This window comes from Acipenser ruthenus, chromosome 14 (genome assembly GCF_902713425.1).
Source record: "Acipenser ruthenus chromosome 14, fAciRut3.2 maternal haplotype, whole genome shotgun sequence".
NCBI lineage: Eukaryota > Metazoa > Chordata > Actinopteri > Acipenseriformes > Acipenseridae > Acipenser > Acipenser ruthenus.
Window position 1 is genome coordinate 29079827 of NC_081202.1, and position 27267 is coordinate 29107093.

General features: G+C 38.4%; 1 protein-coding gene and 1 non-coding gene across 3 annotated transcripts; both read left to right on the forward strand.

The window, feature by feature from the left end:
* Nucleotides 1–11492: 11492 nt before the first annotated feature.
* LOC117420059 (stimulated by retinoic acid gene 8 protein homolog) lies at nt 11493–26007 on the forward strand. 2 transcript variants are annotated; one of them, XM_058986300.1, is made up of 9 exons: nt 11496–11637; nt 13188–13397; nt 14232–14307; nt 15008–15089; nt 16350–16499; nt 16930–17209; nt 24306–24367; nt 24827–24938; nt 25341–26007. In XM_058986300.1, the coding sequence occupies exons 2-9, from the start codon at nt 13200–13202 to the stop codon at nt 25413–25415; spliced, it is 1035 nt and encodes a 344-aa protein (XP_058842283.1). In that variant the 5' UTR covers nt 11496–11637; nt 13188–13199; the 3' UTR covers nt 25416–26007. The 2 variants fall into 2 exon arrangements, with proteins under 2 accessions (XP_058842284.1, XP_058842283.1); XM_058986301.1 differs by lacking the exon at nt 16350–16499 and having other exon boundaries at nt 11493–11637.
* trnat-cgu (transfer RNA threonine (anticodon CGU)) lies at nt 13079–13150 on the forward strand. Its single transcript has one exon. It is a non-coding gene; the product is annotated as a tRNA-Thr (tRNA).
* Nucleotides 26008–27267: the final 1260 nt, after the last annotated feature.

The following is a 27267-nucleotide window of genomic DNA, read 5'->3' on the forward strand; positions in this document are numbered from 1 at the left end:
CCCCGACCTGCCACGAATCCGGTGGGATGACGAACTGGAGAACCAGGATTGGGGCTTTGCCTGCGGAGAGTTCGGACACAAGGAGGTGCACTGTCCCCTCCTGAGCCAAGAGGGAGATAAGCTGTGTACCTGAAAACAAAAGTGGAAGAGGGGTGGCCGCTCCCAGAGGCAGGCAAAGGAGCCAGTATCGGAGAGAGAGGTACTGCCTGCACGGGTGCCGGAGAGGGAGGACCTGTCCGCTGTAGTGCCGGAGAGAGAGGTGCTGCAGCTGAAGCTCCTCGAGCCCTGGGCGGAAGTAGTCGCAAGTTGGGGAGAGCCGCCACCGCAAGCGCCAGCTCTTTTCAGGGCTCCTGCAAAGGGCGTGAACAGAGAGCAGGAGCAGTTGGCACCACAGGAGCAGCCTGACTGCCCAGCACCAAAGTGCCCGGAGCCGGCGCCCGAGTGCCCAACGGCTCTGCCACCACCGCTAGCATGGTCACTCGAGAGCCTGCAGCAGCTAGCAGAGAACCCGCGGCAGCTTCCGGAGATCCCGCAGTCACCGCCAGAGAGCTCCGCTCCACAACCGCCAACAGTGAGAGAGTGTCCCGCGCCACCAGGGAGAGAGTGCACCGCGCTACCAGCAAGAGAATAACCCACGCCTAAATAAACGTAAATTAACTATGCATTTTCTAAGTAGGGGCTGGTCATTTTACAGTCATGCAGCATAATTACAAGAGTAGCCAATCACCTTCAGGATAACATATTTCATTTCAGACATTATTTAGCAGACACTTTTATCCAAAGCGACTTACAGAAATTAAACAAAATATTACAGGCAATATTAAGAACATAAGAACGTTTACATTCGGCCCCATCTTGCTCATTTAGTTGTTAGTAGCTAATAGATCCCAGAATCTCATCAAGCAGCTTCTTGAAGGATCCCGGGGTGTCAGCTTCAACAACATTACTGGGGAGTTGGTTCCAGAACCTCACAATTCTCTGTGTAAAAAAGTGCCTCCTATTTTCTGTTCTGAATGCCCCTTTATCTAATCTCCATTTGTGACCCCTGGTCCTTGTTTCTTTTATTACAGATTGCAAAATATTATACAATATTACATGCAATAAAAATACAAAACAAACACATCTGTACAATATATACAACATAAATATAAATAAAGGAAAATACAAAAAGATATAAATAGGAATTTACAAATACAGGTTGAATAAGTGGGTTTTGAGAAGACGGCAGAAAGAGGTAAAAGACTAAACAATCAAGAATAAGGAAAATTGCAAATCACGGCGGTGAGATATTTTCTTCTACGGTGCAAATATAGATTTGCTGAGTGCTGCTGTCTTCTTGAGACGGACAGTGTTGACCGTGACACGGTTCAGTTTGTATTAACAATTTACACAATCGTTTTCTAATTATATTTATTTCAGTTTTAGACTATAATATTGAGTTACCATTAATATTAGTAACACATACTGAAGTCAAATTAGAACGTGTACTAAATATTTGAAACATGTACTAAATAACGTGTTTTTTCAACCCCTTCCATAGCCATCCGGGTCCAAACGCATTATTTAGATACACATTCTAATTTGACTTTAGTACTTGTTGTAGTTCTAATTATTACGCATACTAATTTGGCCAATCAGATCACTGAATATGAAATGAGAACCAATTAAAATAGTATGTGTAATAAATTAACCAATTAAAAGTCACTTACATCTGCCATTCCTGCCCAATTTGTGGCGGTATATGGACTTGGCATTGGGTAAAGTCTAGTAGAAGATAGATAGACCCTAACCCTCCGAAACAAGCATCAACCGGTGGGCCACCACCTGTTTGGACCTTACAGAAGAGCAAGTGCTACGAAGATATCGAATGGATAAGGCTACGATATTGTACTAATAAATAAATAATAATGAATGTATGTGACGAACTGTGGTAGAGTAGCTTTGAGTGTAGGGTGTAGTGATGTCAGTATCAGGAAACAGAACACCGCAGACAGAGGTACGGGGGTTGAAACTGCCACAGCAGTATATTTATTAAATTCCAAATTAAACACTGTTTCAAAAAACCACAAAAGAACAGGGCACATTGGCCAAAACAAACACAAACAGTAACTGAATGTTACCAAAAAAAGAGTACCTTTCAACCTAACCCTATCCCTAACCCTAACCCTAACCCTAACCCTCTCGCTCTTGACGTAAAACCTGTAATTTGTGTCATTAACATATAGGTTTCTCATGTAAATACTGAATGGTTATTCTGCCACCTTAATGTAAATTGCACCCATTCCATCTGTTGGAAAACAGCAGAAAAATGTTTCATTTTATGAGGGAAACAACATTCGGGATAATAGTCGGGTTAAAGCAGACGGAAACAGCGAGTTTCGGACTGTCGGAAGACACTTTTGGTATTCAGGGCCAAGGTGATTTTGCTGGATTATATTTTAAACTACAAATTATTTCATTACTAATCCTCATTAATATCTGCACATAGTGCAAAGATAAAAACAACATGGTAAATCAAGTAAATTGACATTTTTGTACTTTCCTCCAGTGCTCAGTATTACTAGCATCAATAGCCATAAAAAATATATAGAAATAATTGAAATACTGACAAAAAACAGAACAATCCCCCAATCACTGCCATCTTAAAACGGCAACCACAATGAATTGCAGACCGTGTTAACATCCGCTCCATTAATCACTTGCAAAATGGAATGTGAACCTCAGTCCTGAAAAAAATACAGAAATTAAACAACAAACAAACTCAATTTTACACCCAAACAAACTCAGGACATTTACTTCCACGAAATGGACTGAAACTGTTTGTAATGTGAACACGACATACTGTAAGGCTAATGAGGTACAAAAAATGTGATTTTAAATGACAAGCAAGATTACCATTTGGATTACTAATTGGTATACTACAGTATTGTGCTGTCAAAATCCATTTTGTTTCTGAATGGAAAATCTTTTAATACATTTAGCAGAAAAGAATAATTGTAAGTCACACCAGCATAATATCCTTAGAAAAAAGAATGTGTGACAGGAACAAAGAAAACATGTAATTGGGAAATGACTGTGCTGAAATGAGCACTTCTGGATGAGAAGTTTATTTTTATTATTATTAATGATCGAGCATAAAATCTGGCCCTTGGGACTGCCTGCGGAATGAAAACTGTGGATTTAAAGTGTAATTAAACCTTTCTGAAACAGATTTTGCAATACAAAAAGTATAGTGTAGCAAGTTACTGATTGCTGACAGCAATGTCACAGGCAAAGTGATGGAAGGATTCATGTATGAGCAGAATAAGTACAATTTTAATTCAGTGATTGTTAGAGTGTGTAAACAGCCTACAGCAAAAACAATGAATTACCTTACACATTATTGCACTTTAATTTATGACTGTAAAACACAACTGAGAACAGTTATTGGTAGTGAGGATTAATGTTCTGTTCAGGCTAAATTAGAGAAATTGATTGCACTGGGTGTACATTACAAGAGTCCTGCACTGCTTTTTTAAATCCCAAATTTACAAAAAAGTAATATCCATATTTAATTTATATAAAATTTAAAATACATTTCTGCCTAAATGAATGGCTAATTTTAATTCAAAAGTAAAAGTAAACAGTTCTGTTATTTTTTTAATAACAAAGTGATTGCAAATTGCCTGCTTTATGTATTTATTGTGAGATATTTAAAAAAAAAATACGGGCCCATTTCCTACCAAATGACAGGATGACAGCTATCAGGGCTTACAAAGCTTACTCACAGTGGAATGTGCTTTTTAAATGTTTCTAAAAAGTGTTTATGATAAATGTAAAGCTAAGTGAGCTTTGTGTTGCAAAAAGACCAGCAGAGGGCTCACCCAACATAAGCATATGCACTATTTCTAAAGATGTAATAAGTACTGTAGTTCTGTGGATTGAGAAAGGCACAATTTTCTTTAGTTTTTGTTTCATTTGTGCAATGCTTTGAGCTGCTACTATAATGCCAAGCACATGCTGTATCAATTTTGTATAATAAAGTTAATATTTTATACCCAAACTGTAGTTGTTAATCTTATGCTTTATCATTGTTCAAAACATCTGGCTATCTGGTTAAATCCAGTTTAAGGAACTTTACCGAAGGCTACTAACTTTACCAAAGGCTACTAATCAAGTAGAGAGTTGTGACGGCATGTGCAGTCCAAAATGCTGGGGCTGCGTTTTTGTTTGGTTCAGGCTCGCCAGCAGCAACACCAGCCCTGCAGGGCATTGAGCTCCTGTGTGCAAGGTGCAGGGAGGCAGTGCTGGACCGCATGCCGGTGATCGCTTCTGGGTGGCACCCGCAGGAGCTAGTGCCTGCAGGGGTTGCAACAGTCGACTTCAAAGAAGACATTGGTGCAACTTTGCACTGGCGGTGACCCCTCGCCAGTCTGACCAAGGAAGTCAGGGGATCCAAGGGATTCAGGGGATGGAGGGGTACACCTGGACAGAAACAAGGGACGGGGGTGTGGCAGGGCAGAACCCTGCTGCTGTAAATAGTGTGTGTGGGGTGGGGGGGCAGGGATGGTGTTAAATAGTGTGTGTGGGGTGGGGGGGCAGGGATGGTGTTAAATCTATCCCTGCCAGCAATCACAGGTGTGGCCATTCCCCAGTTAGGTAACCTGGTTTGAATCTTTGTTTAGGCCCTTGTGTTGTGTTTATTTGTTCATGTGTTTTGCTGGTTTTATTTAATAAATTGTGCAACAACGCTTTAAAACTGCAGCTTTCTGTCTCTGGGTCTATTTTGGTAGCCAACCTGGGCTGTGATCCTATCCTGTCATAGGGGGGCTGTGATTTGGTAATTGTTATACAATATTGTAATGTTATTGGTGGTCTAGTGGCTGCTTAAGGAGAGCCTGCGTGCTCCTCGGTGCAGTGTGTGTGAAAGCTTGCAGTGTGATTTGTTGTTACAGCTGTCACAGTCATGTCTACTGAATAATGGAATTGCCATTTGGACCTGAATCATCTCATCTCTTCTCGCCTTCTCTACAAAGCATATTTATCACACACTCGGCTTTGTTAGGCCCTGTATTTCTCACACACTCGGCTTTGTTAGGCCCCCTATTTCTCACACACTCGGCTTTGTTAGGCCCTGTATTTCTCACACACTCGGCTTTGTTAGGCCTTGTATTTCTCACACACTCGGCTTTGTTAGGCCCGAGTGAAGCGAGTCGGGTCTGTTAATATACAAAGAGTGCATATTAGAGGTAGTCACGAACACTTACAAACACATAAAACATTACATTGATATAAAAGACAAAAACCTGATACGAATGCAATTAATCTGTTTATATACAATGTTTAGAATGTTTTTGTCATTTACAATCTGAGTATGAGATCTCAGCAAAACTATAAAGTGAAGTTGCTGCCGATAGGTTCCAACGGGGACGTGACTATATATGCACTATAAATCCCTATCCACTAACAAATTCAGTACTGGATTATATCTTGAATCTGAAACTCCACATAACTTGTATTTTTGGTTAAAACCCTGCACATAACCCAGATACCCAGTAGTCAGTTATTATGTGGGTCCTGAACTTTCAGTACTGTAACCCCCTCAAAAAGGACATGAACAAACTGGATTTATTAGGGAAAACCTTCTTCAGCATCTAAAGTGTGAGGCATATCAATTCATTATGTTTTATGTCTAGGGTTAATTGGTCCACCACAAATACACAATGTATTCAAAGTAAAAATACAGTTCCAAGCAGGATCGATGGTTCTTGAATAACTGAATATATATTTTTTACTTAAAACACATGATATGTCTCAATTTAATAATTTATTTTATTCCTAAGATTCCACTTAATGCTTGATAGTGCTTGTTTTAACAGACAAAGAACAGACTACTTGCAAATTGTTTATTCAGAAGTTACAAAAACTACTACTTAAGATATGAGCAAGACATGAGAACCTATATCGAGTACCACTTACACATGTTTTGACAACAAATGTTATCACAAGCATTTTAACAACATTATTTTCCTAGCTTATGCTCCGAGAAATCAATAAAGCATATAGTTACCTTACTTTCCTTTAACGTGGAGGGTTGAGGAAGTATGGAAAAAAATTAAAACTCGAAATTTCAACTTTAAAACTTGAAATTTCACCTTTTAAAACTCGGAATTTCTACTTTAAAAACTCATAAATTTGCCATTCTACAGCTAGACCTACACATGGTCTGGGGAAAAGTCGGAACAGGTGGAACTCGGAACTCTAGTTGAGAGCCTCAAATTCCCTACCGTAACGTTTTAATAAAGTCTAAAAACTGGCTTTTCTAGTATAAAATCATTTTCTCACATATATTATTATAGAATCATATCTGTTTGAAAAAGCAGCTAAAGTTTGTTTGACATGGGATTGATCAATACTGAATCAATGTTTTTATTTAAGGCTGTTTTATCAATGAAGAGCATCATGCCCCACTATAATTGATCATTTTTATACTGCACAGACAGATGTCTCTTTGAAAAAATACATAAAGGTTTGGAGCAATGCAAATGACTTATTTCTAGTTATATAATGACGTCACGAAAGCATATATGCCAACAGTCCCAATATGGTCGGGAAAGTCCCAATTTACTAGCAAATGTTCTGCGTCCCTATACATGGGAAGCAAATCCTGATATATATACTTGGAAATTCTTCACAGCTCTACGGAGTTCCCGCCCGTACTGTTTTGTGTCTCTCTCTTTAGCAGCTGCTGACCCTCGTGCACTGCACCACTGCCTGGCATGGATTGTGTTCACATGAACGTGAAGGACTGGAGATAGCTCCCCTCCCCTCCCCTCCCCTCCCCCTCCCCTTTTTTTTACATCAGGAACACATACTGTACAGGTGAATATAAAGTAGCTACTCATTTCCTCACAGATAGCCCTCCTAGTTTACAGTAATTGGTACCACTGGCTGATGGTCAGAAAGCTTCCAACATTTATTTCCATAACAGTTTGTATCTGCGCTGTCCTACATTACAGTTTGAATGGGCTTTTAGCTGGAAATGTCTAAACTATACCCAGTCACCTCTTCAAACTTGCAACACAGAAGCTGAGAAAAAAACACAGAAATATGAAGAATCCTTTTTTTAGGTTCCTCATTCAAAATATGGGGACCCTTATGCATGGATCGTGTCCATCCAGCTGTCTGTCATTCACACTCTACATGGTGAACTGCCTTGATTTTGTGCCAATCTTCACCAAACAAGCTTGGATCATACACTCGTAGCCTTAATGACATTTTATGGCTATAATCCAATAAACTCTCGATGTTACACAAATATGACTGAGGACCTCTGAAGGTGCCTGCAGAGGTTACATAATAAGATACAAAACCTAAGGTAACATTAGGTAGTCCATGATAAGTGCAAATACAGCTGGTAAAGTCTGTTTCGATTGATTAAAAAAGTGATGTATTCATGAAACCTTTCCAGTCTGTCTGCAACACCAAAATAATACATGACAGTTTCATGAAAATAAAAGGTATTCAAATAACTTTTTAGGGTCTGCTTGAACATAGATATCAGTATTGTGTTTTCTAGCGTTACTGTGTCCATTTAATGTGTCCATTTAATTAAAGTGATTCAAGAACAGAAAATGTACCGCACCTTAAATATAACACAATGGAAAATGTCCCAGAAGACAACTACCAAGTGCACTGTGTGTTCAAGAGTGGCTGGAAACTGACAAGGGAAGACGGTGGCTGCAGCAAAGTGCAAAACCGGAAAGCTGTCAATCAGGGATAGAAATTACATCGATATTGTACATGTTTGCCCACCTATTGCTTTCTTAGTGCTGCAGCTAACACTTGTGAAGATTTAAATACTGGCATTAAGCTTGTGACCAACACTTTTACATGTTCCATCCATCTCTGTCTAAGAAAAATAAAATGACACATATTATTGTTCCCACATTCAAAAATACAAACAATAACAGGTGCAATAAAACCAAAGCTTGGAGCCTCCACTAGGTGGCTCAATAAGGCCTGGTGTGACTAAACACCTTAGCCAATCAGTATGTAGAGCACTAATCATGTGGATGCCCTCTAAAGCTATTGGGACTTACTTTACAAAAATGTTAAGCAGCCTAAGCGATCCAGTACAAAAAAAAAAAAAAAAAAAAAACATGTAAAGAGAAAAATAATAATAAAAATAATTAAACTCTATATGCAGTGAGGCAACAAACATAGTGGGTGCAGTTGTATCTGTATCCCAACATCCCTCTTTTGTAGAACACCACATTTAAACTTGAGTATTTTAAGCTTGGAAACAGTAATAGGGCTTTTAAAAGGGTGCTCACTGTTACCTGGAACCATTATTTTCCATTATTTTCTACTAGTGCACTATATTTTTTAGTAATGACTGGGTCTCTATTGCCCCCTTCTGTCATACACTTGTAATTGCAGGTTGCTCAAATGAAATACACCTCTCAGTTTGCCTGGCAATATTGCAGTGAGCTTGCCCTATATTCCTAAAAACCTGAAAGTACACACTGTTTTTACCATTTGCCAGGTTTTATATGTACAAACCGAATATCCTCTTTCAGTAATTTAGTGTGAACAAAGAAAAACAAAGGGGCAATGGTGTAAAAAAATAAAATAAAAAAATAAATGCAAAAATAAACACAAAACACAAAAGTACAAATACATTCCAATATATTCAACACATTTAAAATTAGAGCATCATTTTTTTTATTTATCCATAAAGGTACACTAGAAGATATTTAACAGCTAGTTTAACTGACCCCAGTTGTCAATAATCTCGGAATATTGTAGCTATGTTATCATTAGTAGCCCATGATTTGCTCCATAAGGTCTGGAAAACAAGCAACACGTTTTCAAAATACCCAACCACTCTTTACTTTCCCCCTAATGTAGCGTTTATAGTTTTGTTGTGTACAGTATGTTGTGGATCTCGTACCCTTCTTTATCTTCACTACAGCTTATCCCAAACGTTATCAGGAAATGAGAGACAGAGACTGTGGGTATTAAGTTGAATCACTTGATTAACAATATTGAAGTAGCGCATACAGCAACAGATCTGCCTAATTTTACTTCTCCTACTCTTTCATACACAAACGACGTCTAACTCACTCTCACTCAACAATCAAGCAAGGTTAACTATGAACTATTCCTGAGCTTACACAATTACTCCCTATCCTCTAAGAAATGAGAAGTGCAAACAGTTAAAGTCCAAACTTTCCTTATCTATTAACTAAGAGAGTATAGCAGTACAACTTGTACTCAGTCCGGTGACAAGGCATTTGTCTGTTACCCTGAGCGTGTGGGCGGCACTGAAGGCAAGGTGTCAGAATACCCAGTGGATGTCTGTCTAGGGCCGGCTGTGAAGACAGATTGAAGGAGATGCCTGCCCCTTGATGAAGACCTTTTGTTGCTGGTGTTGTAGGAAGTTGGTGCTGTTGGTCAGGTGCTCCCTCTTGTGGCTGGTAGAGTGCAAGTAGTTGGTCAGGAGTTGGCAAGAGTCCTGCTAGAGCAGTCAAAGGTGGTGGAGCTGTAGCTGCCAAGGACAGTGTCCCGTGATCTATAAGAGCAGACATTCGTGGTTCAAAGCTTCAGGCAGTTCTAATGGAGGCCCTAATGGAGGTCACTGGAGGTTGCTCATCCTGAAAGATAAGAGGATGAACAACTTTGTATGGGCAGACCCACTGAGGACCAAGTTTGTGGCGTTGTTGGGCCAGATCATTTATGAGGACCAAGTCCCCTGCGCTGTAGGTTCCTCTGTTGAATAGAAATTTTGCAAACTAGTCTTTTATTGTATGGTTATACCGTTCCACAAGTACGTTCAACTGCGCTTAGTGGTGTCGAGAAACTCACAGATCTTTGATTAAGTTAGACTGAAATTGTCTGCCTTGGACAGAATGTAAGGCTTCTGGTATTCCATGTTATGGGATGTAATGCTCAAATATGCAGCCAGCCACAGATGTTGCAGTTCTGCAGGGCATAAAGGCTTACAAATTGTGTAATGGTCCATAAAAACTAAAACATAATGGTCCATAACAACTAAAACATACCGATTACCTTTCTTTGAGATGGGAAGTTCAGTCAGGTCTGCTGCTACAATCTGAAACGGCCTGGTGGGCATGATGTGCACCGAGGGGACTTGGTGCGATGGTACTGGCACTCGTTGTGATTGGCAAGCCAAACACTTTTGGCAAAAGGCAGAAATCTATGAAGACATGTAAGGCCAGTAGCACAAATACCATAAAAAACGCAAAATTGCGGCTTTCGAAAATCATAAGTAATACGGTAATACGGTATTTTGGGTTTCTGATTTTCGGTGTTTTCACCGTTTTCTACACTCCTTTAAGAATTAAATTGATACATGTTAAGCCATTCGTGTATCTTAAACACAACTGAAAAACGTTTTTTTTTTTTTTTTTTTTCTTTTCTGTTGAACAGCTAAATGGGCTTTTAAATCGGCCTAGTCTTAATTTTTCCTAAGCAGAACGTACAAAGAGATCGCAACGTGTTAACATGGGACTAATCTTTAAATAAAGTATTTTATACTGGACACACTTTATTACAATCACTACACGTGACTGTATTTACATTAATAAAGAGAAGTCGCTTCTGCTTTTTACGATTTAAAGGCCCATTTAGTTGTTTCACAGAAAGAAAAAAACAATAATTATAGCTTTAATAAAGATTAGTCCCATATTAACAAGTTGCAATCTCATTTGTATGTTCTGCTTGTAAATGAAAAATGAAGACTTGGACCATTTAAAAGCCCATTTAGTTGTTTCACAGAAAATAAAAAGCGTAAATTAAACAAACGTGTTTTAAAGTTGTCATTATCCCTCTTTCCAGCCATGTATCAAACAGAGGTGGCGGCAAAGACTAGCCCTGCTGCAATATAATTGACCCCAGGTCTAACATACACAAGCTGCAATTGACCCATAGGGTCCATTAAATTGGTTTAATTTAATGCGCCACATCTGCCGTTTTGTTTTCTCTGATGACATTATATGATTACTTGGGCCAAGAGCATGTGCATTAGCCAGTTTGACGCCACTTGAATGGACCAGAAATACCCTCGCTAGTTTTTCATGCAAATGTCGCATAAAATGTTGCAGCGACCAAAAATAAAACCACCTCTGCCGAAAGAACTTGCCATACCTTTTTTTTGGGGTGAATTTGCTTGCGTTCAAAATGTGGATGGAAAAAGGGCATACGCGAATGGCTTAATTAACAGGTATTAATTACATTTTTAAAGCGGAGTAGAAAAGTCGCGGTAAATACCAAAAACCAGAAATCCAAATTATATTCATAGTGCTGTCAAGAGAACTGCATCGCAATTGACAGTCATTTGTCATACAAATACCCGCCTGCAAAATTTAGAATGTATTACTGTGCATCTGGTTTTCTTCAATTGCCACCTCTCAGCTGATTGGCTAATGTTTTCAAAACGTTCTAACTGATTGGCTAAAATTATGAAATAGAAGCTTCGTCCCACGTGGAGACACCAGTAGCCCCTCCTTCCCTGAGTATACACGGACCAGAGCCCGCGGTTTCGGGTGAAGATACGTGAATTATATGACAGACGAACTGCAAGTTGATAGGCTCTGAATAGAAACTTTTCATTAATACATTTAATACAATAAGGTACCACGTTTTATATTACCGTATTGTTATAAGTAATAATGTAGCGGTATGTATTATGTTAAACAAACCATGTTGATGAAGCGAGATACGCATACAAACATTAACCAGCGCAGCATTTACGTTAAGTACCGCGGCGGTAACTGAATAGTTTAGGCAACTACGTTATTATTATTCGTGCAGATTTATTTAGTGTGATGGATGCAATAATAAAACATACACTCTCTATATTTAAGATTGAACTGAAGTTACATGTAAATGTAAAATATTATATTTTCAATTGGGGAACAGTAAAGTTATAAAGGTGACGGTGATATTAACTGTGTTCAGCTACTTTATTAATCTATGCATTTTGACAGATCTTTTCGTTATTCATTTATTGTATGTTTTTTTAAAAATTATTGGTCACCTGTGTGTCATTATTCTTTTCTTTATTTTTACAGTATTGTAATTATTAACTTGCCACAGCTTAAGACAATGACCTTTTTTTGACCAGGCTGTACATCAATATACTGTATTTCAATGTGTTACAGTTTTGAACTGTGATAATATGAAATTAGACAGTCATGTGTACCTGTCCTATGTCCAGGTTGTGTGTATAAGTAATAGTGGGGCATAATTAATAACTTCTGTTTGTCAACCGTAAGGATGCCATACCCTGCTGAGCATTGGTCTACTAACGACTAATGAATTTTTCCTTTTTTTTTTAGGCCGATATATATATATATATATATATATATATATATATATATATATATATATATATATTGATGCCCAATTACATTTAACACATTGATCATATTTTAAATCAACACCATCTGCCATTATTGTAAAAAGAATCAAGGGTCAAGTTCACTATATTGTAATAATGCCACTAGGGGGAGGCAGGTTCCATGGCAGATACCATGGTTCCAGTTTACAAGTCTTGTATTGCTTTGCCTTACATGTTTGTTTTCTAGATTATTATTTTTACTTTGAAGTACCCTGGCACAAGGCTACAAATCTGATATAAGTAATCCTCCTCCTTACATTACAGATTATAAAATGCTACATGCTTTCCTATGTGCTGCATACAATCTGAGTGTAAAGCTGGTACTGGTACCTGTAGTATAGTTTTGCTGCTCTGCCATGTAGGGCATGAATTGCACAGCTCTTGCATGAACACAACACTTACCCCAGAATCCTTTTCTCCATGTGGTGTATGTAATGTATCATAAACTAAAAATTAAGGAAAAATGTCCTTGGAATTTGGTCAACTTGAGCAGGAATGACTCACTAAAAATGATTACTGTAATAAGCTAATCCATTTTAATATGATGATCATTAGCTATGTTTACCAAGACCTGATGACCAACTATAAATCATCCCCTATTAAGCTGTTAGAAGCCGTATACAGTACTTAAAACAATTCCAAATAAATGTCTCGCCTGTGTGGCTGCAGTGTGGTACGGTGGCCAAGTGGTAAGGTGTCAGTCTCGTAAACCGAAGATCACAGGTTCAATCCCTGTCCGTACCTTGTTGCTGTCTTTAAAACACTATTTGTGTGGCTGCAGTGTAGAGCAGTGATGGACGGCTCAGCCAGTGGTTCCAGTCCGCACAGGTCTGAGTATGATGGAAGCTCCTGTGGGGCACATCAGCAGCTAGAAGATCCTCAGCGTGAGCGGCGCCGCCTCCTGCAGGCTCGTCACCGGGCAACCCTCGCAGGGCTGTTTGACAACCTGAGGGAAGTGGTCTGCCCCATCGCGAACAAGGCACCCACAAAGGTACACAAGACTCCCTCTTGCCTTATATAAGTTTACCATGGTAATTTAGCAGTTTACCCATTGTTATACTATACATCTACCACGTTTGCAATGTTTTTTTAATATGATTTTCCATACCCACAGGTTATATTGTTTTGCTGATTAGCTTGTTTTCCAGATTTTTTTCTTTCACTTCCTTACTGAAGGCTACAAATCTGATAGAAGTAATCTTCCCATTCACATTACAGGTTATAAAATGCCACAGGGTTTCCTATGTCCCGCATGGAATGCTCATGTTAACTGTAATAAAGGACTGGCAGTAAACTTAAAGCACGTGGGCAGAGAAAATGGGCTACATCTGAGTCAAAGTGAAAATAAAGCTTGGGAAGCAACAGCAAAACCATGGATTTGAGAGAATGTTGTTATCAGGGTTAGAAACTCACACTAACCGCACCCAGTCCTGGATTTCAGAACTTACCTTGTTTAGGTATGATATTGAAATGATCAGGTGCCAACTGATGACATTGTTCCATCACATCATGGATACGTCTCACCTGTGAGTCTATATAGGTTTACTATACTAGTTTTTCGTGCAGGTCATCATACAAACTCCTGCCTTCCTGATTATTTAAAGAAAATACTTCATTATAAGTAGTTCTAAAACCCAGGATTAGTTTGAGTTAATAACCCAGTGGATGAGCTAATGAGAGATTTGTGTTTTTAGAGCATTGGCTATTACTCCTTTAGTTTTTTTTGACTGCTAACCAACAATAAAAAAAGCAAGAATTTTAAATTGGTGTAAAGTAGATAGGTTGAAGAGCGCAGTCAATAGTCTCTTCCCTTTGGATGTCTCAGTGGCAGGTTCTGCGCAGAGCAGCGAGTTACATGCAGCAGCAGGAGAGACGGCTCAGCAGGTTACTGAAGCTGAAAGGTCAGTAAAGTTACATAAAGAAGTGAGATGGGAGACAAAAGCTTCAGCAGAAGTAGTACAGTGGGTTGCATATGCATTGTTGTTTTAGCTCGGCACAACTTTATTATATTAAACACTTTATACTTAATACATGTGGATCACTAATTTAATTATCCTGTGGGTTATGGGGTAGACAAACCTTACTCACACTTATTCCATCTAAGTTTTATTGTTATTAGATAAGCAGTTCTCTAGATATATGCAAGACAAGGCAGACCCATTTCATCCCTCATGTCAGGGATATACATCCCCAGCCAGAGAAGTGCACAGTGCCTGTGGGGAGTGGGGACTGCCTCATGGAAGAAGGCAACGTAGCACCAAGATATGTTTTTCATTGATGGCCTTTCTTGTTTTTGTGTAAGTTCTATCTTGAGTAAATAGTTCTGTTTTCTTCTAAAGATTTCTACTGATTCATCTTACCATAGCATCTGGAGTATACAAGTTGTGAAGCTGTGTACCCCTAAAAAACAGTGCCAGTACTGACACATTGCATTTGTAAGGGCTTCCTTTAAATACCTGAACGTCTGAAGAAGGGTACATTTTGCATTCACACTGACACAAGGATAGATAGCTGACATTATCAACACTTTCAGATTTTGTAAATCCTTATCTCTTTCTTGCATTTTAACTAAATGTTTAATGTCTTTTTTTCTACTCGCAGAGGTGTTCCAGCTGAATGATGGGGGTCCATGCAGTTTGGAGGAAGTGAGACAGGAGTACATGAGTCTGTATTCTGACTGCAGGTAGTGTTGTCACTTATTCTGACCACCCACTAGAGGACAGCGCAGTATTAGTCTGACCCCAAGCTGTATTTTGACATGCTCAAAATCGTAGACATTAAAAAAGGGTATTGCAACATTTCTATGATGTCATCCTTTGATATTTAAATTGAATCATGTGCAATTTCAGCTGAAACTGAATTTGTCAGAAAACTGGATTCAACAAATAAGCCAGTCGATTGCTCCTTTTAGTATTCTGTAATTACAGAGGTGGTTGCTAATCAGTGGCATTGAGGTGATTTGCAGTGGCATTCTGAACGAGTATCAGATGAATCAGAAATGTTTTAAGTAACAACTCAACTTGTTGAATCTGTGTTTATCCATTTTGAAATAGTTGTAATCACAATTGAATAGATTCCCATAACACTTCATCGTCCATCAGACTGCTGCTCCCCATGCATAACAGCTCTGCCTGCATTGTCAGCCAAGCCTGATTAAATATACAAGTAGAAGCTGTTATGCCAAAAGAATGCAAAACATGAATACAACACTTGACACACCCAAGAACTAAAACTATTGAGACAGACATTTAGTGTTTTAAAACACAATAAAAGGGATAAAACAAATCCTGCTTACTGACTGGGAATTCAAGCTGTGCTGCTATCCCAGCACCACAACAGGAGCTGCAGCCATAATATGCTTTTTGTTTTCATTTCGAAACTTTACAGAAAAACTCTCTAACCCCTGTAAATAACAACTGGCGTGGTCTGTTTTGAAGCCATGAAATGTGTTATTTGGCTAAACGTTATTGTTTTTGGGAGTGTATTTACCGGTGCTGTACAGCTGATTTCTAAAGGTAGTAGTAATATAGAATGTTTGGGTACAACCAAAACAAAATTGGCGTAAGTACAGTAGGTCACCATAAGCTAAATTCTGAGAACCTAAAGAATTTGCACAGTCGAATGTTCTTATCATGCGTGGTTCTCAAAACCTGTTTAAAAAATATGCATAACATACAAGTGGATGCACTGTACCAAGATTTACATTTGAATCACTTTTTGGGATGAGGGTACATGCAAAGATTCGTGAATGTTATGTGCATGGTTCCAAACAAATCCTTCAATAGATAAATCAATCACAGTCTTTTGAATAAGTAGGTCACCATGACCTAGATTCAAATACTCCAGAGAACGCACGTAGGAGTGCCAAGGATAATCATAGATATAGTACAGTCTATTATGTTTATTATTAGAATGGTTAGAATATGTTTCATGTTATCCTCAGCCCTAAATCCACAGTAAAGCTGGTTATTGAAAAGGGTTCTGCCACAGCAGATCTGCTGAGGAACGATGACAAGGAAATCTTGGACAGCAATGGGGATGTGACCCCCTCTCAGTCCCCAATCTCCTCTCCCTCCATCATAGAGTTTGAGGGGTAGGTACAAAAGTTGAGAGCAAATAATGTAGTTCTGTTTTTGATTTCTAGTTTAGTATTGCTTAAATGTCCCCTCACTGATGCAGCCCCCCTTCACAATCATTTTCCTCCCTAACCAATGGGAGCGCAAGACAACTATAGTGCTCCTAAGCCTAAATTGGCAACTTGGCATGAACAGGATTCAAATCATGCTCATATTACTTACGTTGCATGCCATGCCCTTTCTAGATGAGCCTCTGTGGACACCGTTGCGCTTTTACCAGTCACCATAACAAAAAAAATAATAATCAGTAGTAGTGTGGTAATATTAATAATATTGGTTGGTTGGTTGAAATGGTTGAAATGTTGTCTGAAAGTGAGGGTTTGCCTCAGAATCTTTGTACCTTTGGTCCCTGTGTTGTTGAGTTTCTTTATCTCGCTGTCTCTGCAGTTACCTGTACTTCTACAAGCAGACACTGGACCTGCTGGTGAGGAAAGGGGTTCTGACTCCGGAGCAGACCGACCTCCCGGTTGTGTCAGAGGCCATTTCAGGGCTGTGGGGGACCCTGCCGGGGGACAGGAAGGCCATTTTCCAGAGCTGCAGCCAGGAGCAGACCCCCTCCACTTGGCAAAGCTCCGACATGGCGCTCCCTCACTGTGAGGGGCAGCTTGACTCCTCAGAGATCAAGAGCCAGGGGGCCTCAGGATCCTCAGGATCGACCTTCGAGGAGGTAACAAACACAGGAATGAAGTTTCAGTTTTGACTTGCTGGTGCAGTAGACAGTAGCAGGGCTGCGTTGCATGTAATTAAGATAGAAACGCTGACCAGCAACCCATTTCAAAAATCCTAAACTTTCATTAATACTTGGCATGCACTGGCTGCAGAATGTTGTAAATGAGCTTTTATGAAACGGCTTGGAAAAATAACAACCTCTGATTGGTTAAACAGCATCACATGACCGTGCATATATATATATATATATATATATATATATATATATATATATATATATATATATATATATATATATATATATATATATATATATTTTGGGTTGTCACACGATTAACAAAATTAATCACGAAAAAAAGAATCTTGGTTAATCTCGGTTTTAATCGCATGTTAAATTGATACAATTACTACATCCATGTAATTTAAATTTGTTTTATTACTGATGCTATTATTATTATTATTATTATTATTATTATTAACTGTAAATACAATTGATTAAAATGTATTTATTTATGTATTTATTTAACCAGGAAATGTACATGTAGAGACCGTCACCAAAACTTACTAGGGGCAATAATTTAGAAATTACAAATACAACCAACACAATAAAACGTGTGGTTCAAGCTTGATCAGCAGCATGGAGATCAGAAAACAGAATAAATAGGATATCTATTTTTAAATGTGAGTGTGGACTAAAATACATTCTTTTTTTAAATTAAATTATAAATATGTAGCTACAGTAAGCACTTCTAGGAAATTAACTTCATTGTGAAGAGAACATAACAAAAACTATGTCATCATATCCAAAAACTGCAAACTAACAAGAAAAATTGGTAGGCTTTATATACTATGCAGAAAAAAAAGAAAAGCAGCAACGCAGCATACTCTAAAAAAAAATAAAAAATAAAAGTCTTATTGTATCATTGTGGCAACAGTGTGGAGTAGTGGTTAGGGCTCTGGACTCTTGACCGGAGGGTTGTGGGTTCAATCCCCAGTGGGGGACACTGCTGTTGTACCCTTGAGCAAGGTACTTTACCTAGATTGCTCCAGTAAAAACCCAACTGTATAAATGGGTAATTGTATGTAAAAATAATGTGATATCTGTATAATGCGAAATAATGTATAATGTGATATCTTGTAACAATTGTAAGTCGCCCTGGATAAGGGCGTCTGCTAAGAAAGAAAGAAAGAAAGAAATAAATCATACTTCGCTTGATTCGTGGGCTTGCAACGATTCTGAATTTCTGGTGGGTTTAATTTGTTGTTGTATTGTTATTGTCTGTAGCAGAAGAGCTGCTCGTGTATTTGAGAAGTGAAGGCATGTTCAGCATGCAGCAGACTAGATGTACTTGTGCGTGATACTGGAACTCACTTTGACAGACAAGTAAGCATCTATAGGGCAGCAGTGTGGAGTAGTGGTGAGGGCTCTGGACCTTTGACCGGAGGGTTGTGGGTTCAATCCCAGGTGGGGGAGAATTGTAAGTCACCCTGGATAAGGGCGTCTGCTTAGATATAAAAAATAATAATAATAATAATAATAATAATAATAATAATAATAATAATAAATAATAATAATAAATATGTCCAGTGAGCTGTCAGAACATTAAAAAAAACAAACACACAAAAAAAAAACATTCATTTTTAGTGCTTTGCACCGTTATGCGGTTCAGTGACTAACTTTCTATTTAAACAATAACTGCACTCAGACACTCAATAAAATGTTGCTGCGGCCGGGATTGAAGTACGGTGTGCCAAAAGGCTCAAGACACTGCAATGCGATTAACGCCCGTTAACAAAATTAATCTCCAAAAAAATGAATACTTTAATCACAGAGGTTAACTGTGATTGACAGCCCTAATATATATATATATATATATATATATATATATATATATATATAGCATATAGCATACTTGCATACTAATGATCTGCTTCACACTGTATAAATTAATACACACTACATTATAAAAATTCCATGACAAACTGCCATTTTATTTATTTGTTATAAAACCACTGCCACAAAATGGTCCACATGAAATAATAAAAAAAAAAATCAACTGGTGAACAGTATTCAGTCTCTTATTTTTTAGAGCTTAAATAAATATCTTTTTTAATAGTAGATGATTTAACATCTTTGTTGACAGCGAGTTTAAGCAACAATAATGTCTTTCTGTCAGAAACGCCAAAAGGCCAAACACCCACCTCCACATTGCTGACCTGGATTTGAAGCGCCTGTGGGAATCTGAAGCACTTTAAGCGGACACCGCGGTCAAATTGCTACGCAAGATCTGGTTTGATTTTCATCTTAACCTGGCACAAGGGAAATAATGTGTGTAACTGGCCATCTATCTGAAAGCGTTTGCTAAGTTATTTGGACTCTAATGCTGCAATACAGAAAAGAGTTCAATCTCCAAACTCCCCCCAAAATCCGGTCAGACTCCATCGCAGCATTTGAAACTCTGCCCAGACGATCTACTTTAACAGCTTGTACTCCACCCTCAACTTTTCACTTTCAATGCAAAACTTCACAATAAATGGAAATGTGCAGATTATTTTTAACAAGTGAACCTTAAAAAGAATTCTTGAATACAAGATGTTACAGCCAGCAAGCAAATCCACTCTCTCTGTTTCTACACAATAGTGCAATGCTTTTTCTGAATTCTTTCAGGATAAAATTGCAAACATTAGAAGCCAATTACTACTCTCCATTGGTGTTGCTGGCCCAACAATCACTTTTCCTACTGATTTAGCTGTGTTTTGAAACCAGCTAACAACGTGCCTCCTTGAGCCTTTTCCAACTGTTTTGCTTAAGTTTAGCTTTCTGTCCTTATGTTACGGGTCTCATTATTTACTCACTCAGATCAGGAGTCCTTCCGTCTCCTTTTAAAACTGCTACGGTCACCCCCTTGTTAAAAAAACCAAACCTGGATCCAGATTTACCCAATAACTAGAGCCAAACATAGCTCAGAAACGGCTCTGGTCAAGGTGGTAAATGACCTTTTGATAGCCGCTGATTCTGGCCTTATTAATATTCTTGTCCATCTTGATCTGAGTGCAGCATTTGATACTATTGATCATGAGGTTTTGCTGGGCCGTCTTGAGAATTATGTTGGGATCTCCGGTATTGCACTCCAGTGGTTTCGATCCTATCTGTCTGATAGCAGGCAGTTTGTGGCAATGGAAGGTTTCAGATCTAATACAATGCTGGTGTCAACTGGTGTTCCACAGGGATCTGTGCTGGGACCTCTCCTTTTTAGCATTCATCTTTTACCTCTTGGCCAAATAATTCGCAGCCATGGAATTCATTTTCATTGTTATGCTGACGACACACATGTTTATTTGCAGGCCAAACCCGAAACAAGCCTTGATATTTCTATTCTTCACAATTGCTTGTCTAACATTAAATCTTGGACGGAAAATAATCTTCTACAACTTAACTGTGATAACGCTGAAATGATGTTAATTGGTTCTCCTTTACAGCTTCGCAAAGTTGATAGTGCCAGCTTAAAAATTGACGGGGTTGAAGTAAGCTGTACCTCAGAAGCCCGAAATTTTGGTGTGATTTTTGACTTGGTATTATCTTTTGAGGCTCATGTTAAAAACATCACCAAGATTTCTTTTTACCATCTTCATAACATCGCACGACTAAGATCTTCCCTTAATGCTGTGGACGCTGAGAAATTGGTTCATGCTTTTATTACGTCTCGCATTGACTATTGCAATGGACTGTTAGCGGGAGTATCTGGTAAGGGTCTCCAGAGACTCCAGATGGTCCAGAATGCTGCGGCCCGGGTTTCATCCAAAACCCCAATCTCTGCTCACTTCACTCCAGTCCTGTCTTCTCTCCACTGGGTACCGGTGAGGCATAGAATTGATTTTAGAGATTTGTTAACCTTTCATGCCCCTATACGTGCCTTGAGATCTGCGGAGCAAAAACTATTATGTGTTCCAAAAACTAGGCTGTTATCAATGGGTGATCAGGCGTTTTCCTGTTATGTGCCACGTCTCTGGAATACTCTTCCTATTGCACTGAAAGAGGCTCCTGTTGATGTTTTTAAATCTGTTATAAAAACATACCTTTGTACTATTGCTTTTTAAATTGGTTATTAGAATTTTCTTTTGAGATGCTGTATGATGCAAATCCTTGCTTCTGGTTGGTTTACAGTCTATGGTTCTGTGGCAGAAAATTGCAGCAGCTGTTGTATTTTACCGTGACTGTGTTCATTCAGTGCCATAAGTATTTCATATCATTAACAGGAAAATTATTTGTGTTTGTGTGACACTGTGTTGCTATGTTTGTCATATTTGTCAATATTCATAAAAGTATTTTGTCAAACAGGTTTTTTGACAATTTGGACTTCAGTGTGTTCAGTTTATTGCATATTTCAGACATAATATACTTACATTTACAGATTTAATCATATTCAGAGGCAACAGGTTGATTAAAGTAGACTGGACTGTTAAGTCTAAATTATGTACACAAATGGGCAGTCTAACTGGCTGTTCAGGAGTTAATATAGTGAATACTTAATGACTTGAAATAATACATTGTGTGTTAGGCATGCCTAATACCTGGTGCTGAGTGACATTGTTCTCTTTAGAAAATGGCAGCTGTAGAAGCAAAAAAAATGGACTAATGAGCAACAGTAGGCGGAATTTGACTTTCAGTACCTGCTTTCTGTAAGAAAGTGACTGAGCACAGCTCCTAGATACTTGGCTTCAGTCTACTTTGTACAAGCCGACGGGATAATGAAGCTTTGCTTTAGCAATCCAGGCTTCTTAAACACATCATTATTGAGTGTTCAACTGCAGGTGAAGATTATGAAAGACCCTAGGGAGCGTGCCAATATTATAAATGCAGAGAGGAGCATTATAAGAGCCTATCAGTGTAGTGGTTGCCTACGTTTTACATTATATGTGCTGCCTCTTTTTGTTTTTATCAATACTTATGTCTAAATTAAGACGCCATAAACAGTTATGTATACAGAACAGTGCACGGCAAGACGATATTTACAGTAAAAAGGGCAAACATCTGAGTAGCAGACAAAAGTGTTGGCGCCCTATGCTTATTATACCGTAATTCAAGGTAACTTTTTACCACCTTTTAATAAAACAAAAAGCAAAATACTGAATTTCTTGTAATTTAACAAATAATCTTTATCAAAAAACAAAAGTATTCGCTCATGCTGCTCCTTTTGCTTTTATTACGGCTCATTAACGTTTATGATACTGTAATTATTTTTTTTATTTTGAATTGGCAATTATTCTTCTTATTTTCTTATCTTATGTTGGTAAGCCTAATTACTGTTTACTTCAACCCGGCTCACCGCTGACAACCTCCGCTGACTCAGGAGGGACAAAGACGGACACACGTATCCTCCGAAACGTCTGCTGTCAGCTGTCCGCTTCTTTTCACTCTGCAGGCCCGACATGCAGCCACCTCAGAGCTACAGCGTCGGAGGACCAGGCAGCTCTGGGCAACTTACAGGCAGGCCCTCAGGTACCCGGCCAGTCTACAGGGGTCGCTGATGCGCAGTGAGCCGAGGACACCCTGGCTGACCTAAGCCCCCCCCCCCCCACCACCACCCCCGCCCCCCCCGGGCGGCACTCGGCCAATTGTGCGCCACATAGCCTGGACTCAAACCGGCGACCTTACGGGGTGCCTTTACCGGAGGTGCCACTCGGGAGCACCCTCATGATACTGTAATTCTTAACCACTATTTTATATTTTGGTGGTGAAGTCTTGGCCCATTCTGTCTAGCATATTTCCTTCAGCTCAGTTAGATTTGATATGCAATGCTTGGCCACATCTTTTTTCAGATCAGTACAAAGCATTTCTATTGAGATCTGGTGATTGTAATGGCCATTCCAGAACTTTTATCTTCGTTTTCTTCAAGAATTCCAGCGTTGACTTAGCTGCATGCTTTGAGTCGTTGTCGTGTTGGAAGATAAACTGTCTGCCAATCAGTCCATGAGCAGATGGTGTCATTGGGCTTTGTAGAATGTTTTGATACATGGCTGCATTCATTCAGTCTTTAATCACATGAATATCTCCTCTCTCATCACAGCTACAAAAAAGAACATATCACTGTAGGTACAAGATATTCTTCATTGTGCTGTTGTACATTTTTGGGGAAAAGTTATATTTTATTTTCATTGAACCAGATCATTTTGTTGAAGAATGCTTCAGATTCCTGTTCATATTTCTTGGCAAACTTTGGACAGTTTTAAATAAATTTTCTTTAAATTGTAGCATGGTCTACATGCATCTCTTCTGTGTTCAGATGCCTTTGTACAGTTTTTCTGTGCACTATTATGCCTGATGCTTCTAAATCTTTAAGACCTTGGCTGTTAAGCTTGGATATTTTTTAGCTGCTCAGATTATTCTCCTACCTACTGTACCCATAGTTTTCTTTGGACGCCCACTTCTTTCAAGCGTTTCAGTTGAATTTGCTCTGATTGTGGAATTCCATATTTCTTTGATACTGTTCTGTTAAACTACTAGAAATTGTGTACTTTGGTCTATTAATTAGTAAGGTGTCAATAGTTTTGTCTGCGACTGTAAATGTTCATCGCAAAATTTGTTTCAATTAATGGTTAATACAAGTTTTAGAGCCTGTAGTCTACGAGAATCTGGTATGATTTCATGTGAGTGGTCTCACTACAATACAAAATGTAATTATTTCATCAGGACCAGGTTTGAACAGAAACTTGTTCCTGTTAATGGTTCTAGGGGGCTGCAGTTGGGATGAAAGCTTATTTCAGAATTTGTTTTCATTCTGTGTACAGTTGAAGAACTAAATATTACTGTTTTCATTGAAACCAAGTTTTATTCTGCCCATGAAGGCTCCAGCTGTAAAACATGTAGTATATGTATTTTGCTCTCAGATCTGTTTAGCGATGTTGGGAACCTGTATGTTGCTCTCATCCTAAACTGGGGACATATGTTATTAGCTAGTTTCATAACATTTACATTTTATTATCCCTTGTACACATAGTGAAAACAACGTTTCACTGGGACAAACAACCAAAATGTGATCCCATTGTGTAATTACATTTGTCTGCTTCATTCTGTGTTGTTACTGGTTTTGCAGGAGCTGTTACAGGACGCTTATGACGTGGTTCAGAAGGAAATGGCTTCCGTCTCTGGAGACAGGTTAATTCACAATCATTTTTACTAGCAGACTTTCACCTGAACAATCTCTCATTTTCATCAAAGCCAGCTTAAGTCCCATTTATAATTGATTTTCTTTTAATTGGCCTTTTCAGTAAACATAAAGACGTCTTAATAAAATTAACACAAATCTTAGGCCCTCGGCTAATTTATTATATGGGAAGTCAATCAAGAGACTAATTTGAAGTCTGCAGACTTGTATAAAACAACTAATTGTCATGCAAACAAAAACAACACGCTATTCATTAAATTACAAACTCCTGTCCCCGCTAGCCCCCATTTTGATTTACAACTTCATCATGTTGTGATAAGTCACAGAACAACAAACAAAAATCCACCAATTGGAATGTTTCAATTCCACACTGCTAACAGAAGCACCCACCCCCCTAATTTCTGAAAAGTACTGATTTTTATTTTAGTTTTTATTTCCTTTGCTTTCAGCCCAGTGTTTGGTTCCAGAAATCGTAAAACGATTGAGGAGCTGACTGAGCTTTACAGACAGATTCTAGGTTTTGTAAAGTCCAGGTTGCATATGGAGCCTGATGTCTCCCAGGTGAGGTGGACTGTTCGCTATTACATGATCTATGAGATAAAGGATATTGTGTGATAAGCAGTCATGGTCAGTGTGGATTGTAGTCCTGCATGAAGCTGAAAACCACTGTGTGAATCCTAAAAGTTTTCATGAGACAGTTTTCATGTGGACTGTAGAGTCCTGTATCAAGGTGAAGACCAACTTGCAGGTATTTAGTGAATCAGAAAGTGTATTAAAATGCACAGCTGTTCAATGCAGAGCATTTAAAACATTCACAGTACTAAAGTACAATGCCAAGTCAAATGTACTGATAGGAATACAACAATGTATATAACAAAAACTAGTTACATTATTGTTCAAAGTAGTTTCTTGGCAGTGACTGTTTTCCACTCAAAACCTCTTCATTTTATGTAATTATTGCAGGAGCTCTCCTTGTATGTGGACTACGAGACCGTTTTTCTCAGATGCACAGAAACATTTGATGATGAAGACCTTTGAATCTCTGTGAAACAAGCTTTATTAATAGTTTGAGTAAAAAGCTGTAGATGTAATTGTAATGTTTGTTTTACCTAATAGTTTTCCTTTTACGATGTGTTTAGTCATTCTGACACTTATGCTAGGTTTGTATCTGCCACAGAGACTGATTTAAAAGTGATTTTAAATCAGACCTAATTTCCATTAGGAGCAGATCGAGATCAAATGATTAAATTGGCCCCAGGATTGCAGTGTGGCAGAACTCGATCTCTCCAACACGCGCTGATGGTGGAAGTTACATAATTAACATCCAATGCTAATGACACAAGAGGCAGGTTTTAAACCTCAGCCTGTAGAGGAAAGATATATTGGTCGAATGTGATGGCTGTGGATAAATGATACTGTCATGGAATTATTGGAGGTTGGTGAATTCATTTACATAGCAATTATACAAAAACGTTATAAATTCTGGTTTCAAGGTGTAGATGAAAATGTGGCATGTTACTCCATATTGTATGGTTATCTCCAACAAGCTTGAGAAAAACCCATTGGAAGCGGTCAACTACCTTTGTTTCCTCATTCTAAAATGTTATGGAATTCTGTGACTAACTTTACTGGCTGCATATATAGATCTTCTTAACATAAGTAAATTATACATTAATACACTTAAGTAAATTATTAAATGCAAAAGAACATGATTTAGTAATTTTCAAATAAACCTGAATTCAAGTCTTGTTGTTAATTAGAATATTTTGATATGTAGGTTCTTTTTGCTTTTATAAAAGTTTTATACAGTGCTTCCCCTTTATAATGCTATAGTTCGGAGCCATAGTTACAAGACTGCTACTTGTGTACCACCTTAAAACAAGAATAACGGTGCTACTATACTGGCATTATGTGGCAAGTGGGAGCCAGGACAATGCTGCCTTGTAACTGATTGCGCTATAAAGGACTTATACAGGTCTTATAAAGGGGGAGCAGCATATACTGTAGTTACACATCATCCAGCTGTGCTGCAAATAATAATTTAGAGAAGTGAACAAAGGGGATCCTTTGTTATTGCTCAGGAAAAAAAACAATGACTATCTTATTTACATTAAATATTCTGTGATTTCATATTTATTTATTTTTAAATTATATGCAAAATAGATTATAGCGGGACTGAAATATTTCTGTGAATTTGAGTAATTTATTACAGTATTAATAGTCTGGATGCCTGGTCTTAAGATAATCAGATAATGATAATGATACGTAATGTGGAGAACCATGTCCCCTAAGAGTTTCACGACTACCTAGGTTTCACCTAGACAATAAAAACTAGCTACTCATAAATTAATATTTCTACATCAAATTTATATGTGCTACATTTTTTTTTCTATTTTTATCATGAACGAGGTTCACTCTTTCCAGTCCTATCTTTACTTTCACTGAATAACACCCCCCCCCCAACAAAATGGCCACATGCTTTACATTCTGCAACATGGTGTGTCCCATAGCTAGTGTTTTATATCTATGCCATATAGTATACAGTCCGAAGCAAACAGCTGACAACGGTAGTTATAAGAAACATTAAAATGTTACATTTTGTTATGAAAATTACCTTTGGATCACTCAAACAAACTTTGTGCATAGTTAAATATTGTCGTCCATTTGGGCGTTTACTTTGTTCTAGTTAGAGCCAGTAGACCCATTACTTGACTCAGCTTGAGCCCTTGGACTAGTCACTTGACCTCAGTTTGTTTAGGTTTAGAAGCGACTCCCTCATTTAAAACTGGGGGCCCTAGACTTTAACAGGTTATTAAAATGATTTGTTTTACTTAATGACTGGAAAGATCCAATGTTAACACCTGACATATATAGTGATGTGTATCATTTT

What these genes read in the sequence shown, in the direction of transcription:
- LOC117420059 (XM_058986300.1), top strand. Translation starts at nt 13,200, where the DNA reads ATGGACGGCTCAGCCAGTGGTTCCAGTCCGCACAGGTCTGAGTATGAT. An exon ending in TCCATCATAGAGTTTGAGGG is followed by an intron (nt 16,500 to 16,929) that starts GTAGGTACAAAA and finishes CTGTCTCTGCAG; the next exon opens with TTACCTGTACTTCTACAAGC. An exon ending in CAGGATCGACCTTCGAGGAG is followed by an intron (nt 17,210 to 24,305) that starts GTAACAAACACA and finishes CTGGTTTTGCAG; the next exon opens with GAGCTGTTACAGGACGCTTA.